This window comes from Bubalus bubalis, chromosome 15 (assembly GCF_019923935.1).
Source record: "Bubalus bubalis isolate 160015118507 breed Murrah chromosome 15, NDDB_SH_1, whole genome shotgun sequence".
NCBI classification, from domain to species: Eukaryota; Metazoa; Chordata; class Mammalia; order Artiodactyla; family Bovidae; genus Bubalus; species Bubalus bubalis.
This window is the reverse complement of record NC_059171.1, coordinates 73,675,112-73,691,994: the sequence shown is the minus strand read 5'-3', so window position 1 is coordinate 73,691,994 and position 16,883 is coordinate 73,675,112. Positions and strand designations below refer to the sequence as shown.

The 16,883-nt window shown below is 47.8% G+C and overlaps 1 protein-coding gene across 1 annotated transcript in view; it reads right to left on the bottom strand.

Moving 5' to 3' along the window:
* The window catches only part of TG (thyroglobulin), a 237,052-nt gene that overhangs the window by 132,456 nt on the left and 87,713 nt on the right, over window positions 1-16,883 (bottom strand). The window contains exon 35 of the mRNA XM_006079344.4: window positions 12,756-12,818. Coding sequence (XP_006079406.4) covers window positions 12,756-12,818 — 63 coding nt within the window. The remainder of the gene's footprint in view (window positions 1-12,755; window positions 12,819-16,883) is intronic.

Sequence of the window (16,883 nt, the reverse complement as noted above, 5' to 3'; positions counted from 1 at the left end):
AAGGTACTGACCACATGGCCCTCCCCTGGTTTCCATGACTTCACACACCCTGCGGCTCCTTTTGGCTCCTCTTCTGGTTTCTCTTCTGCTCTTCCCTTAAAGACCGCAGTTCCTTGGGCGTCTGTCCTTGACCTTTGCTATTTACATTCTATATACTCTCCAAGGGTGATCTCATGACCCCCCAAGGCTTAAAATACCACTGACATGCTAGTGATTATCAGAAGTATCTCCAGGACAGACCTTCGTCCAAGCCTCATGCTGAGATATCCAGGACTCACTAGATACCTCCCTGAAGCATCCCAAACTCGGCATGTTGAAAGCTGGACACTGAAGTCTTATTTCCATCCCCACGCTCTTTAACTCATCCCCCTCCTTGCATTATCTTTTTGAGAACTGGTAGTATGCAGGTCAGAAAGCAACAGTTAGAACTGGACATGGAACAACAGACTGGTTCCAAATAGGAAAAGGAGTACGTCAAGGCTGTATATTGTCACCCTGCTTATTTAACTTATATGCAGAGTACATCATGAGAAACGCTGGACTGGAAGAAGCACAAGCTGGAATCAAGATTGCCAGGAGAAATACCAATAACCTCAGATATGCAGATGACACCACCCTTAAGGCAGAAAGTGAAGAGGAAATAAAAAGCCTCTTGATGAAGGTGAAAGTAGAGAGTGAAAAAGTTGGCTTAAAGCTCAACATCCAGAAAACAAAGATCATAGCATCCGGTCCCATCACTTCATGGGAAATAGATGAGGAAACAGTGGAAACAGTGTCAGACTTTATTTTGGGGGGCTCCAAAATCACTACAGATGGTGACTGCAGCCATGAAATTAAAAGATGATTACTCCTTGGAAGGAAAGTTATGACCAACCTAGATAGCATATTCAAAAGCAGAGAAATTACTTTGCCAACAAAGGCCTGTCTAGTCAAGGCTATGGTTTTTCCTGTGGTCATGTATGGATGTGAGAGTTGGACTGTGAAGAAGGCTGAGCACCGAAGAATTGATGCTTTTGAACTGTGGTGTTGGAGAAGACTCTTGAGAGTCCCTTGGACTGCAAGGAGATCCAACCAGTCCATTCTGAAGGAGATCAGCCCCAGGATTTCTTTGGACGGAATGATGCTAAAGCTGAAACTCCAGTACTTTGGCCACCTCATGTGAAGAGTTGACTCACTGGAAAAGACCCTGATGCTGGGAAGGATTGGGGGCAGGAGGAGAAGGGGATGACAGAGGATGAGATGGCTGGATGGCATCACTGACTCGATGGACGTTGAGTCTGGGTAAACTCCGGGAGTTGGTGATGGACAGGGAGGCCTGGCGTGCTGCGATTCATGGCGTCGCAAAGAGTCGGACACGACTGAGCGACTGAACTGAACTGAACTGAACCACTACCCAGGGGACTGCCAAACTGAAATGTTCAACAGTATCCTTAACCAGTATATCAGTAGACTGTCCATCTAGAAAGGACACAATACAGAAGGAAAGTCAAAATAAATGTTTGTTTTTTCAAGTCTAAATATCCATTATAAGTGGATACTATCTGCGGGGTAAATGCATTTATCTGATTTTCTAGCGAAAAAAAAAAACAAAAACAAAAAAACACGGCCTCCAAGTGTTCACACATTCTGTCTGCTGCCTCCCTTACCTGCCTCTCCAGGCTCATCTCTCATCCACCTACTTCCTACCATCCGAAACTCATGTTTGGCAGTCTAGCAAAACATTCGGTGCTGTCTGACTTTGTTCACTATTCCCTTTGTTTGCACTTGCAAAGTGAAGTCAGTTTATGCACCTGATGAGCTCATATCATCTTTCAAAACTCAACACAGATGTCACTTCCCTCAGAAACCCTCCCAAGAGTCATTCCTCTGCTATTCCCGGGACTTTTTCTTCTGCTCTAAGTATCTTATAAATATGTCAAGTGTTCCACTGATATGCAGCATTGGAAGTTACTTATGTTTTTTCTCTCTGTTAAATTATGAGTTTCTAGAGATCAAAGAGTCTGCCTTGGTTTTATTAATTCTCCAAGACTTGTCATAATAGCATATACAAATACTAACAATAGCGGAACTTCCCTGGCAGTTTAGTGGTTAAGACTCGCCACTTCCATTACAGGGGGCACAGTTTGATTCCAGGCCAGGGGACTACAATCCTGCATGTTGCACAGGGTGTGGCCAAAAAATAAGGATAGATATAGATATATAGTTGCTGTTTAGTTGCTAAACTAAAAGAGTCGTGACAACTCTTTTGTGAGCCCATGGATTGTAGCCTGCCAGGCTTCTCTGTGTATGGGATTTCCCAGACAAGAATACTGAGTGGGTTTCCATTTCCTTCTCTAGAGGATCTTCCTGACCTAGGGGTTTAACCCAAGTCTCCTGCATTGGCAGGCAGATTTTTATTTTTACCACTGAGCCAGCTGGGAAGTCAAATAAAGTTGTAGCTAGCATAGAGAATCCCAGGGATGGGGGAGCCTGGTGGGCTGCCATCTATGGGGTCGCACAGAGTTGGACACGACTGAAGTGACTTAGCAGCAGCAGCAGCAGCATTTATTAAAGGATCTAGGGTTCTATGTCCTAAACAGGAATATCAATATCACAATTTTGCATGAACTGCCCAATCCTTAAACATGTAACCAATGAGTGAATGAACAGAGCTCCTTAATTAATACAGGAGAAATGGGATACTCACTTTTTTCATCTCTATAAATATTAATGCTATGATCATTCTCATACCACAGACCTCAGTAAATAATAATTGAATAAAATCAATTAATTGATCAGTGAATCACATAGAAAGCAAATAATGTGCATTTAATTTTATAATATCTCACTTTTATGTGGCCCATTCCTGTTTGTGAAACATTTTCATTTAAACTGTGATATTTAATAATGGGGGTTTCTCTGGTGGCTCATATAGTTAAGAACCCACCTGCCAATGCGGGAGATGCAAGAGACGTGGGTTCAATCCCTGGGTCAGGAAGATCCCCTGGAGAAAGGAATGGCAACCCATTCCAATAATCTTGTCTGGAAGATTACATGGACAGAGGAGTCTGGCTGGCTACAGTCCATGGTGTCGCAGAGTCGGACATGACTGAGCGACTAAACTGAACTGAACTGAGTGACTATACTTTCAAACTGAAGCTTGGAGCTGGTGAATCACATGACCAAAATCACAGCTCATGAATGTAAAGTCAAGGACTTGACCCAGACTGTCCCCTTCCAATCCCCATCCCACTGTAGCTGCCCCCTCCCTCCCTGGGCTCAATTCCAGACTCATAAATTGATTTCCTTCAGTGGCATGTGGGCTTCCCAGGCAGCACTAGTAGTAAAGAATTTGCCTGCCAATGCTGGAGACTTAAAAGGCAGAGATTCAATCCCTGGCTCGGGAAGATCCCCTGGAGTAGGAAATGGCAACCCATTCCAGTATTCCTGCCTGAAGAATACCATGGACAGAGGAGCCTGGTGGGCTATAGTCCATGGGGTCCCAAAGAGTCAGACACGACTGAAGCGACTTAGCAGGCACGCAAGCGGCATGTACATCCCAGGCAGAGGTTTTCAAAGACATCTGAAGCAGTCCTGCATTTACGGAGGTATGAGCTTGTGGTTGGTGAGTAATCACCTTTTACATTGCTAACTGCAAAGACACTTATCAAGAAATGTCTAAGAAAAAAGCATACCCAAGAAACCAGACTCTGTCCACGTCCTCACGGCAAATCACTAAATGGGTCACAAGCAGAATTTCCTAGTGGAAAGTCAAAGGCTCAGGTTGAATCTGATTTCTGTCAAAGAAGTTTGACTCTTATCAAGTGGAGGCCCCAAATTCCACCCCCATATAAAGGCTTCCTGGGAGGTGGCAGGACAGCTGGATTACTCAGAGCATCTGAACTCCTCTTCCTTGGAGTCACCGAGTGATCCTAGGAAGGTGGGAGAAACGTGCAGAAACTCAGAGGAACACATGCATCGAGGACCAACATGAGTTGAGTGGAGTAATTTCAATAATGCAGAGGCTTCTCTAGGGACACTGAGCTCTTGCATGGGACAGTGGCCACCATGACCTCTCAGTGGACTGTGGGTAACTTGTGCAAGGCCACAGAGTTGGTTTAAGCCCAGGCAGGCAGGCTCTCAAGATAGCACTCCCACCCTCCGCCTCTCCAGCCACTGTGGGGGCAGGAGCTGCTGAGCTGTCCCCACTGACCCCTTACTCACTGGACATGTTAGGTATCATGCTAAACACTCATCCTGCCTGATTCACCCAAATCAGAGAGCAACTCATGGATGCAGGGGATATGATGAAGAGCGCCTCGAAGAACCCAAGGCTCAGAGAAGTGAAGGGACTGAACCAGGTTACATAGAGGAGGAACAGAACTGGAATTGAAACCCAGATTTGCCCAATGCCAAGGTCTCTCCGCTTCACTGCTTCTGCTTCTAAAAACATCTACCAAGAGCTTTCTGCTTCCCTCTGGGTAAGTTATCACAAAAACAGAAGAAAATAAAAAACCACGCCTCAAAGTGTAACCGAACCAGTCATTAGAATTACCAAAATAGAAAAGTTGAAAGAGAAGTATAGAGGCCATTGAAGCTACCCCCTCCCACAGCGAGGGAATCTCCAACACGCTTGAGTACTCCACTGACGGGGACCTCATCCTCTCCACCTCACACCATCACAGCAGGACCAGTAATGCCTCTTCCTCCATCCTCTGACCCCACCCCTCTCATCTCATCCCCTGCTGCCCACTCCATGAAGCAACACCTACATGGAAGCCCTCCCACAGTCCCCCTGTGCTAGGCTCCTCTCCACTTCTGGACTCCACTCATCAGGGAGGGAAGGTGACTCCTTCCTTGACAAATGAGATTCTGTTCCACCAAGGAGGCCAGAGAATTCAGCACAGGCTCCTGACAGCTCAGCGGTAAAGAATCCTCCTGCAATGCAGGGGACACAGGTTCGATCCCTGGGTTGGGAAGTCTCCCCTGGAGAAGGAATTGGCAACCCACCCCAACATTTTTGCCTGGAGAAATCCCACGAACAGGAGAGCCTGGCAGACTACAGTCCATGGGGTTGCAAGAGTCAGACATGACTTATCGACTAAACAACAACAACAATTAAAAAAATAACAAAATAAAAACTTTGTGTAGCACTAGCCACTGGTAACATAGTATTACCATTTTTAATCAACAGAATTATTATAACCCATAAAAATAAAAGAAATCTACCACTGTTGATGGATTGCTTTCAGAGATGGTTTAATTCATAATCAGCTCACAGTGATTAGAGTGGTCCTAGGAGGAGTAACCATTCTGAAATATTTCCCCTCAAATGCTTAACAAAGGGTCTGAATTTCCACTTTTAAAAATTAAATCTTCCTGGTTTACCCACTTCTTAAAATGTGACCACTCTTGGGGAAAATATTATTATACAAAAGAAGGTAGGTCCTAGGTTGGCATATTTTGTTTTTTACCCTATTTCCCTTCAGTTCGATTGAGCCAATCCTTGATGGACTAGGCACAAAACTTGTGCTGTCTGAGAAGGAAATTATCAAGGTAAATCCTTTGTTTTCTCCAGTCTCTAAGATCTAACAAAGGTTTAAGACACAATTATTCAGTAAACATTAATCAAATGTCTCCCAGACACACCATGTACAGTTGCACAGGTTGTACACTGTACAAGCGCAGGGGGAGCATTCACAAAGATGGCCTGTGAAAAGGATCCCTTAGAACTGGCAGTGCTTGACCGAATCTAGCTATTCCAACAAGGCCAAACTTCATCAGGCACTGTGGCAGCAATTTTACACATAAGGCATCTTTAAAGTCCAATAACAACCTCCTTGAAGACACCATCATCTCCATTTTATAACAACTGAAACTCATAAATGAAGTCACTCAGTCATGTCCGACTCTTTGTGACCCCATGGACTGTAGCCCACCAGGCTCCTCCGTCCATGGGCTTCTCCAGGCAAGAATACTGGAGTGGGTTGCCATTTCCTTCTCCCAGGAATCTTCCCAACCCAGGGATCGAACCCATGTCTCCTGCATTGCAGGTGTGTGCTTTAACCTCTGAGCCACCAGGGAAGCCCTTACCAGGGAAACTCATAAGTATCCCTTAAATTGGTCAAGTTCACAACCTAAGGAGGGCAAAGACAGAATTCCTACATCCCATGTGATTTCTAAATCCATTCACCTGGTTACCATTTATTAATCTATTCATACTTTCAACAAGCATTAACTGAATCACTATTAGCTTTAAACTACTAACCTAGAGCAAAATGAATATTTATATTTTTCTTTAAAAAAGCAAATAATTGTAAATAAAATAAGATTGAGCATCTACTAGACACTTTGCTAAGTGTTTAGGATCAAACCATGAATTACAAAATATCTACCCTTTGCAGCATGAAATCTCACAAGCAAGCAAACAAGAGAAATATGTTTATTCATTTAGGGACTATTTCCTGAGAACTGACTAGGTACAGTCATGTTTCTAGGGGCTAAAATATAGCAGTGAACAAGACAGATAAAAGCCCCTGCCCCGTGTGGCTTCCCTTTTAGAGGAGGGCAAACAGTTACTCAGGAAGTACACAAGGGAGAAGGTTTCACAGCACAAAGATATGCAGACGCTAAGGCAGGGTAAAGGGGTAGGGAGTGCTAAAGAGGCTGCTTTGATGGGGATGGTTGAGGGTGACGTTAGCTCAGAGCCAAGGAGGCACCAGCCCCAAAGAGATACTAGGATGAAGGCTCCATGGAGCAGGGCTTTCTGAGGCTCCGTTCATGGCTCTGGCCCTAGTACCCAGTGCCCGGCAGAGTAAGTGCTCACCAAACACTAAACACTTGAACGAATAAGCGAATGAATGGGGGGTGGCAGCTGAGGCAGAAGAACCATAACTGTGCCCCAAATCCTGCACTTCACCAGCTGGCCCGAGGCTTCCTCCTGCCTCCGTGGCGAGAAATGAAGCCTTCCAAGCTGAGGGCCAGTTTCTGCCTGTGTCCCACTTTACTTCCCTCTGCTGTGGCTGGGATTCCAGTCTGCCAGCCGTTTCTCCATCTCAGTCCCTGGGTCTCCGAGCAGCAGGGCATGGGTCCAGGGGAGCTGCCCGATGTGAGGCTCTGCCCAGAGCACACACAATCCTGCTAGTCATAGCCACCCAGGCAGCGCGGGGCCGGGGCAGGTGGGCGTCCCGGCTGCAAGCACTGGTCTAGGTGGGCACTGCCGCTGCCAGCTAGACTCAGTGCTCTCAACAGGCTGCAGACAGGAAAGAGTGAGTGCCTGCCAACCTCGCCTCGCTGGGCCCTGGGATATGGACTCTACCTCTGGACACTACTTCCCATGAATAGGGACAGAGTTTATACTGTGAGGTCCAGAGAAAGGCTGTGTGTCTCTGTGTACATGTGCACACATCAGCTCTGCATTTTGGAAAGGAGATTTAAGTTTTATGCAAACATGAGGCAATGTTGGAGTCAGTGCCTGCTCACATGGCCCTTTCAGCCCAAGGACCAGAAGGATGAAGAACTGGCGTGTGTGTGGGTTAACGCATCACCACGCTAGTGGCTATGGCAGACAGGTGACAGGGCCCCAGGGTTGCTGCAGGACAAAGTTGTTAACAGCTCCCATCCCAGCCTCAAATGAGCCCCAGATGAGATCATTAAAGTATAGCGCCCCTGGGATGCAGGCTGTGATGTCCTCCAGACCCCCCTTCAGGAATGAAGGGCTCTTCCCCAGCTGCTGGCAGAGACCCCTGCAGGAAGGGTGGCACCCCAGAAGGGCAGCCATATCTATGTGTGGCCAATGTGAGGGTGTAACAAGTTTAAAGGTCATCCCAGCATCCCCAGAGATCAACTGAGCTAAAGTCACACTGAAGCTCAAGTTCTCTCTCCATCCTTCTCTTTTCCTCTTCACCCCCTTGATTCCACTTCCTAAAAAATGATCTGCGTTCTGATTGCCGAGTCTGATTCCTGGGGGACCCAACCAGCAACAGTCAGCATCTTCAGTGGAGAGACTCTGGGTTTGGATCAGATTGGGTTTGAATCCCAGCTCTACCATTCATGCATTCATGAATTCTATGACCCTGGGCCTCTCTGACCCACAGTTTCCAAGTCTTTAAAATGGACATAAGGGTGCACACCTCCTAGGGTATGAAAATATGGAAGTACTTCGCACAGTGATTGACAGATTAAGTTGCTAGATACACAATAATGGAAATATTCATGGCTTTATAGCTCTGACCTTAACTGGCTGTGACTTGGGAGAGTCACTCTTTCTCTCTGCCTGTTTCCTCCTCTGTAAAAGGATGGGTTTGGGCTTGGGAATTATTACAGACATTTCTTGAACACCCAGTCTTACCAGGTTCTGTGCCGAGCCTTGTACTCTTTATTCTACGACACAAGCCTACTGGACTGATATTTCACCATCCTCACTTTACAGAGGCCAACAGAGGCTTGAGGAGGCTGAGGAATCTGGCCCCGGAGTGCCCAGTGGTTAAGTGATGGGGCAGGATTGGAAGCCGGGTGGATGGACTTCAAAGCCCATGGCCGCACCAGAATGCCCCGATGTTTCCTTCAATCAGAAACATACTCCCTGCCAGTGCTGGCATTTTTTAGGATCACACAATTCTGTCTCCAGCTTAATGGAAAACATTTGCAGAACAGATCAACTGAATTCCATCAGCCCCTTGGCACAGCCAGGAAAGGACGGAGGCCAAGCAGACAAAGTTGATTGACTACAATTGTGTGTCCCCAAGAAAGACTGTTGGCACAGCCACTTCTATCTCCATCAACCTGGAATTCAGACTTTGTCACTGTTGCTGAGCTCCAGGCTGGGGAAGCTGAGCAGGGCAGACTTTGACCAGGCATCTTCTTCAGCCACACCTCTCACCCTCTCAAGCTGCAGCCTCACCCACACCCTTGATCTGCCGGTAGCAACCTGTGCTCACAGTCAAGAGCTGGGGTGTACTTTAAAGGGTGTTTTGAATTCCTCAGATGAAAGAAACTCAGAGCATAGACACAATTTTCTAAAACTCACATTCTGTGTTTTCCTCTGGCTTGCACTCTAAATACTCAGTTTGTTTCAATGATACCACTGAAAGAAGAGCTTCTGAAATAGTGAATGACAAGCAATTATCCTGGGAATCACCCCTTGAAAGACCCCAGGCTTGGCCTGCAGGGAACAGGGAGATAGTGGCCATCGTACAGGAAGCCTCCAACATCCTGAACATCGCTCTGGACTGGTTGTCATGGATCTTTTAAGAAGCAATGGACCTTTTCTCTTACAAAGAAACAGCATCTTTGCCGTTTTGCCTATTTTAAAAAAACATACAATTTTCCCTATGAGAGTAAAATGGCTCTAGACACATAGATGACACAATTATCCTTATTTTCTCAAAGCCTAGCTTGTCCACACACCATGCATCTCCACTTCAGTCCAAATGGAGAGTGTTTGAGTCTTTTTGAAGCTCATTATGGAGGTGGCTCAGGGGTAAAGAATCCACCTGCAATGTAGGAGACTCGAGTTCAATCCCTGGGTCAGGTAGATGCCCTGGAGGAAGAAGTGGCCACCCATTCCAGTATTCTTGCCTGGAGAATCCCATGGACAGAGGAGCCTGGAGGGCTACAGTCCACGAGTCACAAAGAGTTGGATCCAACTGACAGACTAACACTTCCACTTTGCTGTCTTCAAACCCGCTAATGTGTTAGAAACCTTCTTTGGAGCAACACAAACCAAGACCTTAGAGAGGTCCCTAGCACAGAGTATGTACCCAAGACAGGCCCCTGAGGTTTCCACAGGTCATCTTCGACTCCTCCATCCACATTAATCCGTCCATCATCGCATCAGAATCCCCCTTTTCAAGCAGATGTTGAAGGGGCAGCTTATACACACAACTTCATAACAGAAACAAGGCCAAAACTTTAGAAGGTCTCCGGACAAGTCTGAGATGGGGAAGTTCATCTCTGTCACCCTTTCCAGAAGCTCAAACCAAACATTTTCATCTAACTCTTAGTGGGGCCAGATACACATGGGTTCCAGTCCCAGTGTGCTCATTTACCCTAATGGAGCCTCGGACCCCTTATTTGAAAAAAAGACCCTGTGACCATCTCACTTTCTTTTGAGCATGAAATGATTTATGCAATGTTTGGTATTTAATAAATACTTCCTTTTCTCCCTGAATAAAAAGTGCATAAAGATGAGGGATTTACATATGCCTGGTGTATATTTGCATGTGTGTGCACACACATGCACGCACACCATCCGTGTCAGCATCACATAGAGGCACCAATACCCTGAAGGCAGAATGACGCTCCCGCCTCTGACACATCAAACGAACAAGCTCACACTCTTAATTTCAACCTGGGAGCTCTGTGCGCAGGTGGAATGTTGGCCCCACACCTCTTCTGCTTTCAAACCACACTCGTCCAAGGCATATTTGAAAATACTGTGACATCTCATTCCACTTTCAAAACATCTACCCAGATCCATAGACTTTGTGTGTTCATGAAGAGTGATGTGGAATTCTACACCCTTTTTCTTTTGTTGGTGATCCAAGTCTCAGTAATACAAATCTTACCAAAAACAGACTGGAAGCATTGTAAAGTCACCTGAAGATGCTTATACGTTGATTGATTCCTATCTTACAGTATACATTTGACATAAGATATCAACACTTTCTTTATCCATAAATTTAATAAATGATTTCTTAGTGATAGTATTTAAGAATTCTAAGGACGTGATGAAAAAAAACACTTTGATTCACTGCTAGCAAGTATGAAACTACAATCAAGTGTTTGGGACTAATTTGGCAATATAGACCTAGAGTTTTAAAATCTAGAGTTTTCAAGCCCAGTAATTCTGCTTCAGAGAAGATACTCCCTCCACCACCAGGAAATAATCTGGACATTGCAAAGAGCTTTATGCACAAAGGGATTCTTATGATGTTTTCATGGTGGTGAGGAGTCAAAAACAATCAAATGCCCAGAAATAGAGGAATGAGTTAGTGAATTACATGACAGTCGTGGCTGATACTGTTCTGTCTTTGATTCTTCATCACCAGAGTGGCAACATTTTAGGGGTAAGAGCTTGATCGAATGAATGAATGAATATACACGTGTATGCACGAATGGTCAGCACATCTACAGCAGTTTGGAAATCTACACGTTATGCAATATTAGGTAAAAACAAAACGTTGACAAGAGATTACAACTACTTTTCACACACACACAAAAATCTAAATAAACCAAATAATTAACTGACATGGAGTAACTTCTAAATAATCCTGCGATTTTTTTTCCCCTTCTGTATTCTGGCATCGTTTGCATTTTTCTGTAACTAACAAATAGGAAGATAGAACCTGCCTTTAGAGGTTGGTGTGATGATCGAAAGTCTTAGACATGAAATCTGTAAGTGCTTAGACATTGATATTCTTTATAGAATGCTCAGGGGGATAAAAGTACACACAAAGTCAGCTCTTTTCACTGGGTGAAGGAAGTGACGACACAGTTGAGGACATTTATACTCTCAACCCAGCCCTGACTAGAAACCATTCTCCCCCACACGAGCCACATTCTGTCCCTTCAGCCAGGGCCATAATGACACACGTCTAGCACCCCTCAGACATCGTGTCGCCGGACAGGAATGATGAGAACCTCGAGTTTCCTGACTAAGCAGAAGCAGAAGTGGGTTGCGCAGTGAGGCCCACGCTGGCCTGCCCACTCCCGCCCTGCCCCACCTGGTGCCTAGCACCCCACGCTTCCCACCACCCAGGCAGCACATGGGGCCAGCGGTGGTGGGCATGGGGCCAGGTGTGGGAGGGCAGCCTCAGCCTGCCCGTGCTCCAGAGCTTGGGGCCAGTGCCCGGCCTCTGAGGTCACTGTGCCACTCGGGGGCACCCGGGGCTCTGAGCCCCAACTCCTCTGCACATGGAAGACCTGACTCCTGTCACTTTGGGCCGAAACACCACGGCTCCTGACATGGCCCCAGGGTCGTGCAGGCCTCGCCACCACGCCATACAATGAAAACAAACCTCAGAATGAAAGCAGGAGTACCAGGAAACCCCCAACACGCGGACCTTCAAGTTGCAGACTTTCAAAGATGCAAGCGTCCGTGCGCATGCCCAATCACGTAAGTTAGTTCATGCGTCTGGCGTACACGGTCAGGCGCGTGCGTCCTCTACAAGCGGTAGTGTTTTGTGTACTTTACTGTACAGAACTGCATAGCGTACAATAGTGCGGTATCTTCACTTCAACCCCAAGATGTCCAGAAACAAGCGTAAAGGCAGCGGTGAAACAGCTGGCACTGCTAAGACGCGCCGGCCGTGGTGTTGTACTACGATACTTTTCAAGGTAGTGGACTGTAAGATTAAACATGTTTCATTTTTTGTGTTTGTTTTGTATGCATTATTTGTGCAAAAAGCATTATAAACCTATTTCAGTACACTACTGTATAGCCCATTGTGTTAGCTGGGTACCTAGGCTAACTTTGTCAGACTTATGAACATGCTCTTGGGATGGAACTCATACATGTGTGGCAGACTTATTGTACTGGGCTCCCGTCCCACTCAGCCTCGGCTTGGCTGCGTTGTTTGGCCGTCACTTAACCATTGCAAGTTTCCTCGTCTATTAAATGGGCGTGGTGCTGGTATTTGCTCTTTCCATGCATGTGTCTAACTGAAAGGAGCTTGAGGTCAGAAACGTGATGGGCTCCCGTGAGCTATAAACTCCTGGACGGAAGTGAGGAGAAAGTCAGCTTCACACAGGAGAGACAAAGACCATGGACTCACCATTCTCCGTGAGGGTAGGCAGAGCCACCGAAGGGCAAAAACTGGGAGCATCACTTCGAGAAACTGAAAAGAAGACAAAGACAGCCTTTTAGCTCTTTGTGACTCTTTGGATCATTGAGCCCCGAAGGCAGGAAGAGTGGTCTTACTCAGTGACACAAAGTAGTGTGTGGAAGGCAAGACAGTGTGCCCAGCACCTGGTCCCACTCCCCTGTGGCCAGGATGGGGTGGATTGAGATGAAGGGACATCCTAACAACTCAGGAGCTTAAAGCAACCAAGGGCCTCCTCTCCCTTGAGCCACGTACCTGCTGCAGGTGCTGGGGGCTCTCCTCTGTGTCAACCCCCTTCAAGCCCCTGGCAAGGGGAGGTTCCATCACACCCCTGCCTCCCAGACGCTGCAGCGGGGCAAGGACAAGGCTAGCCCTGCTCTCACAGCTTTGCCTACGAGTGACATGTAGCACTTATTTTCACACCATTTGCAAAGCCAGAGGTGCAAAAGTACAGACCAGCCATGTTCCAGAGAGTGGTCACCTAGAGATATGCAGTGAACAAGGGAAATGCCCACGTCACTGCTTAGCTGACTCACTTAGGGGCAGCATTTAGCCCCTCTGGGCCTCAGTTTCCACATCTGTACGATGGGGATGACACAGCCTATGCTGAGAATTGCCGTGAGCATGACAGGAGGTAGTATCGGTCCCAGCACAGGGTGAAGGCCACAAGGCGGCAGCCCTTCATGGCAGGCAGCATGGCAGGTGGAAAGAACCTGGAGTAGGTGGGCAGACAGACCTGGGCTCCAACCTCCATGTGCCGCCTAGAAGCAGGGCAAATGGACAGGTGATCTGGCTTCTTCTATCCCCAGCTTCGGGCGCTGGTATGAGGCGATGATTCGGAATTAAACGAGAAAGTGCACACACCCAGGAGGTGCCCATCAGTGCTGACTGCCCCCTCCCCTACCTCTCTCCTTACTGAACAGATCACAGTCTTCAAAGCCACTGCATCCTTTTCTCCCAACGGCCCAGACCAGGAGTGTGGCCAGAACTTCTCCCTCTCTGAGCTACAGGGCAGCATGGTCAGCAGTCAAGGGTCATGGGTGAGGCTCAGGGTCAAGGGTCAGGAACCCAGGGTGACCTTCCTTGTCCTCACCTTCCCTGTCTGTAAAATGGGAGTAATGATAGTATCTCATTTAGGGCTCTGAGGCTTAGATGAGTTAGTGTATGTGAAGATTTGGGCATACAGTAAGCACTCAATAAATGCTGGCCACTATTTACTCTTAATATCACCCTTTTAGGGACTTCTTGGCAGTCTAGTGGTTAAGGCTCTGAGCTTCCAACACAGGGGGTGTGGGTTCCATGCCTAGCTGGGGAACAAGGATCCCACATGCCTTGGGGCATGGCCAAAAGAAAAAAATAAAATAAAATTTAAAATTTCAGCACTACTGAAATTGTAGGTGAAGCAAAATTTAAAAAAAAATATATCAGTCTTTTGTAGTAACACATCCTTGTCATTGATGCTCAGGCTTGTCTACCTCCACGAAAGCCTTGAGTCAGAGTCACGTTCCATCTGGTCCCCAAAGCCCGGGTTTGGGTCCCCTCCCATCCCCTCTCCTCCTCTGCCTTCCTCACTTTCGTCAGGCATGCCATGACCCAGCCTCCATTAGTTCTAGAGCCTCAGTTATTGTCCATTCTGCTTGGCTCCATCTGCCTAAAAGCACCTGCTCCCGGTCATCATTCTAGAGCCTGGTTCCCAGGCTTCAGCAGACACTGGAATCCCCTGGAGGGCTTGGTGACCCACACTGTGTGAGCTTCACCCCCAGAGTGTCTGGTCCAGCAGGTGTGGGCTGGGGCCCAAGATCCAGCATTTCTAATAAGTTCCCAGGTGATGCTGACCCTGTTGGTCCACAGACTCACTCTGAGGGTCACTGAGCCAAGGCTTCTGTCACTCAGCGTCCTGTGGGCTCCTCACACAAAACTCAGAACCACCCACCACCCTCCACAGTACCCAGGGGGCCAGTGTGTTCATTTAAATGTCCATCTTTGCTTTCTCAGAGCAAAGACCCTGAGAGTCAGCACACTCCAGAGAACAATTATTTGATGGATCTGTAACAAGGGCATTCAGACATCCACCCCCTTGGGCCCAGTGATTCTCCTTCTGGAAGTCTGTCTGGAAATTCAAAGCAAGCTCAGTTTGCGAAGGAAAGATTTATACAACATAATGAATGGCCAGAAACTCTATATACCCAAGGCTGTGAGAACAGTTAGGCAAGCTGTCCACAGGGAGAATTACCATATTCACATCCAGGGATTTATCACCTAGATCTGCTGCTATTGCCTTACTTACTCTTTCTCAGCCCCCACAGTGCTTCCTGACAGGGTGCTATCAACCCTCTGGGTGGGACCTTCTTCAGTGTACAGGAATAGCTGAACCCTGAAAGTTCTCAGCTTCCCTGGGCCCCCTGGGGCACTGAAAATCTCAACAGCCTCATTCCCTGGGGGCCCTCTTACAGAGAATCGCACTGTGCAACTTTGAGCCAGTTGCTCAGTTAATTTATGCTTGTTAAGCAAGAGGATGGCAACCCTTCTTGCTTCTTCCCAACTCTGCTTTCAGTGACATCAAGCAGGTGGCCTGAAATGGGCTGCAGCCGGGGTATTTACACCACGGAAAGTGGCAACAACGACACCTCGCCCTGCACCTGCCCAGCCCTCCCTAATTGTAACACATTTGCCAGCAGACCAGAAAATGAGGATAAGGAGAGACCCCACCTCATCACGTGGTTTGGGGACTAAATAAGACGCTGCCCGCCAAACACTAGCCTAGCCAAGGAGCCGACAGGGTGCTAAGCAAATGGCAGATGCACGTGCTGGGATGTGAGTGATGCTGAGGAATGAATTAGACAGTAAACTCTCCTACATGTGGTAGTTTCTATGTGGGCTGCAGACAGGCATAATTAGAAGAGCTGGTCACTTCCTTTCCAAGTCATTCCCGTATCTAGAACATCTATCTACAGGGTCCAAGTGCACTTGTTTAGCAGAAGAGGAGAGGAAGTGGGAGGATTCTATTGGTTTTTTTTAGAAGCCGCATTTGACTTTGTAAACAAACCAAAAAGACCCTGCCCCACTTGCAGGCCACACGTGGCTGCAGGGGGTGGGAGGAGGGGGTGGGGAGGGGTTTGAACAGCAGCTCAGTTCCCCTCTGAGAGCAGCCAGCGGGTACCGGAGCCCCAGAGGCGCCCCCTTGCAAGCAGCCCAGAGCCCCAAAACAGCTGGACCACAGAGCAGCCTCTTCCCTTTCCATTCCCACCCTGGCTGTTAAGACGCTTCCTCTTTGAGTACTGCCGACCTCCCCGGAAGGGGCTGCAAACAGCCTCATTTGCATCCACAGTCACTCAGCCTGGGCCTCTGGGTTCTGTCCTCAGATCCCTGGAACTTTCTGTTCACGCTGGACAGCAGTGAGAAATCACATGGCTCTCTGGGCGGCCCCTCTGGGCGCTCGCTGCTCTAGGTTGCTGCCTCTCTCCGGCTCCTAGGAACTTGACTTCCATTTTCGTTCTGAGAGCACAGCTCAGTACCAGGGTCGGGTTGCCTGCATGCAGGTCTCTGGGGGTCCATCCGGGGCTTGCAGGGCAGGACCATGGCCATCCTACCCACTGTTCCTGCACCCTCCACCCGATGTGCCTTCATCTTGGCCCAGATGCCCCCTGGAGTGGCTCTGGCGCAATCCCTTGTAGAACAACATTTCTTGGCCCCCTTTTGTGCTCCAGAAGCCCCCTTGCATCTCCCCACAGTAAGACAAGCCAGAGGGCTGAGTCGTTCTTTGGGACAAAGGGAGTAATTACTCCTGATGAGGGGCTAGGAGAGCACCAGCCCCACAGCGGTCCTAGCAAACTCGGGGAGAGCACTGCAGAAGTGTTTCTGGCATCACTAAGTGCCTGAGAAATGTTCCTTCTCTCACGTCTGCCTCCCAGGCCAGGCTTGACCCTTTGGGGAAGGACCTTCTATCGCTGGTGCTTCCAGGGTGTTTGACGTGTAAGTAGGGGCTTCCCTGGAGGCTCATGGTAAAGACTCCACCTGCAATGCAGAAGACCCAGGTTTGATCTCTGGGTCGGGAAGATCCCCTGAAGGAGAGTATGGCAA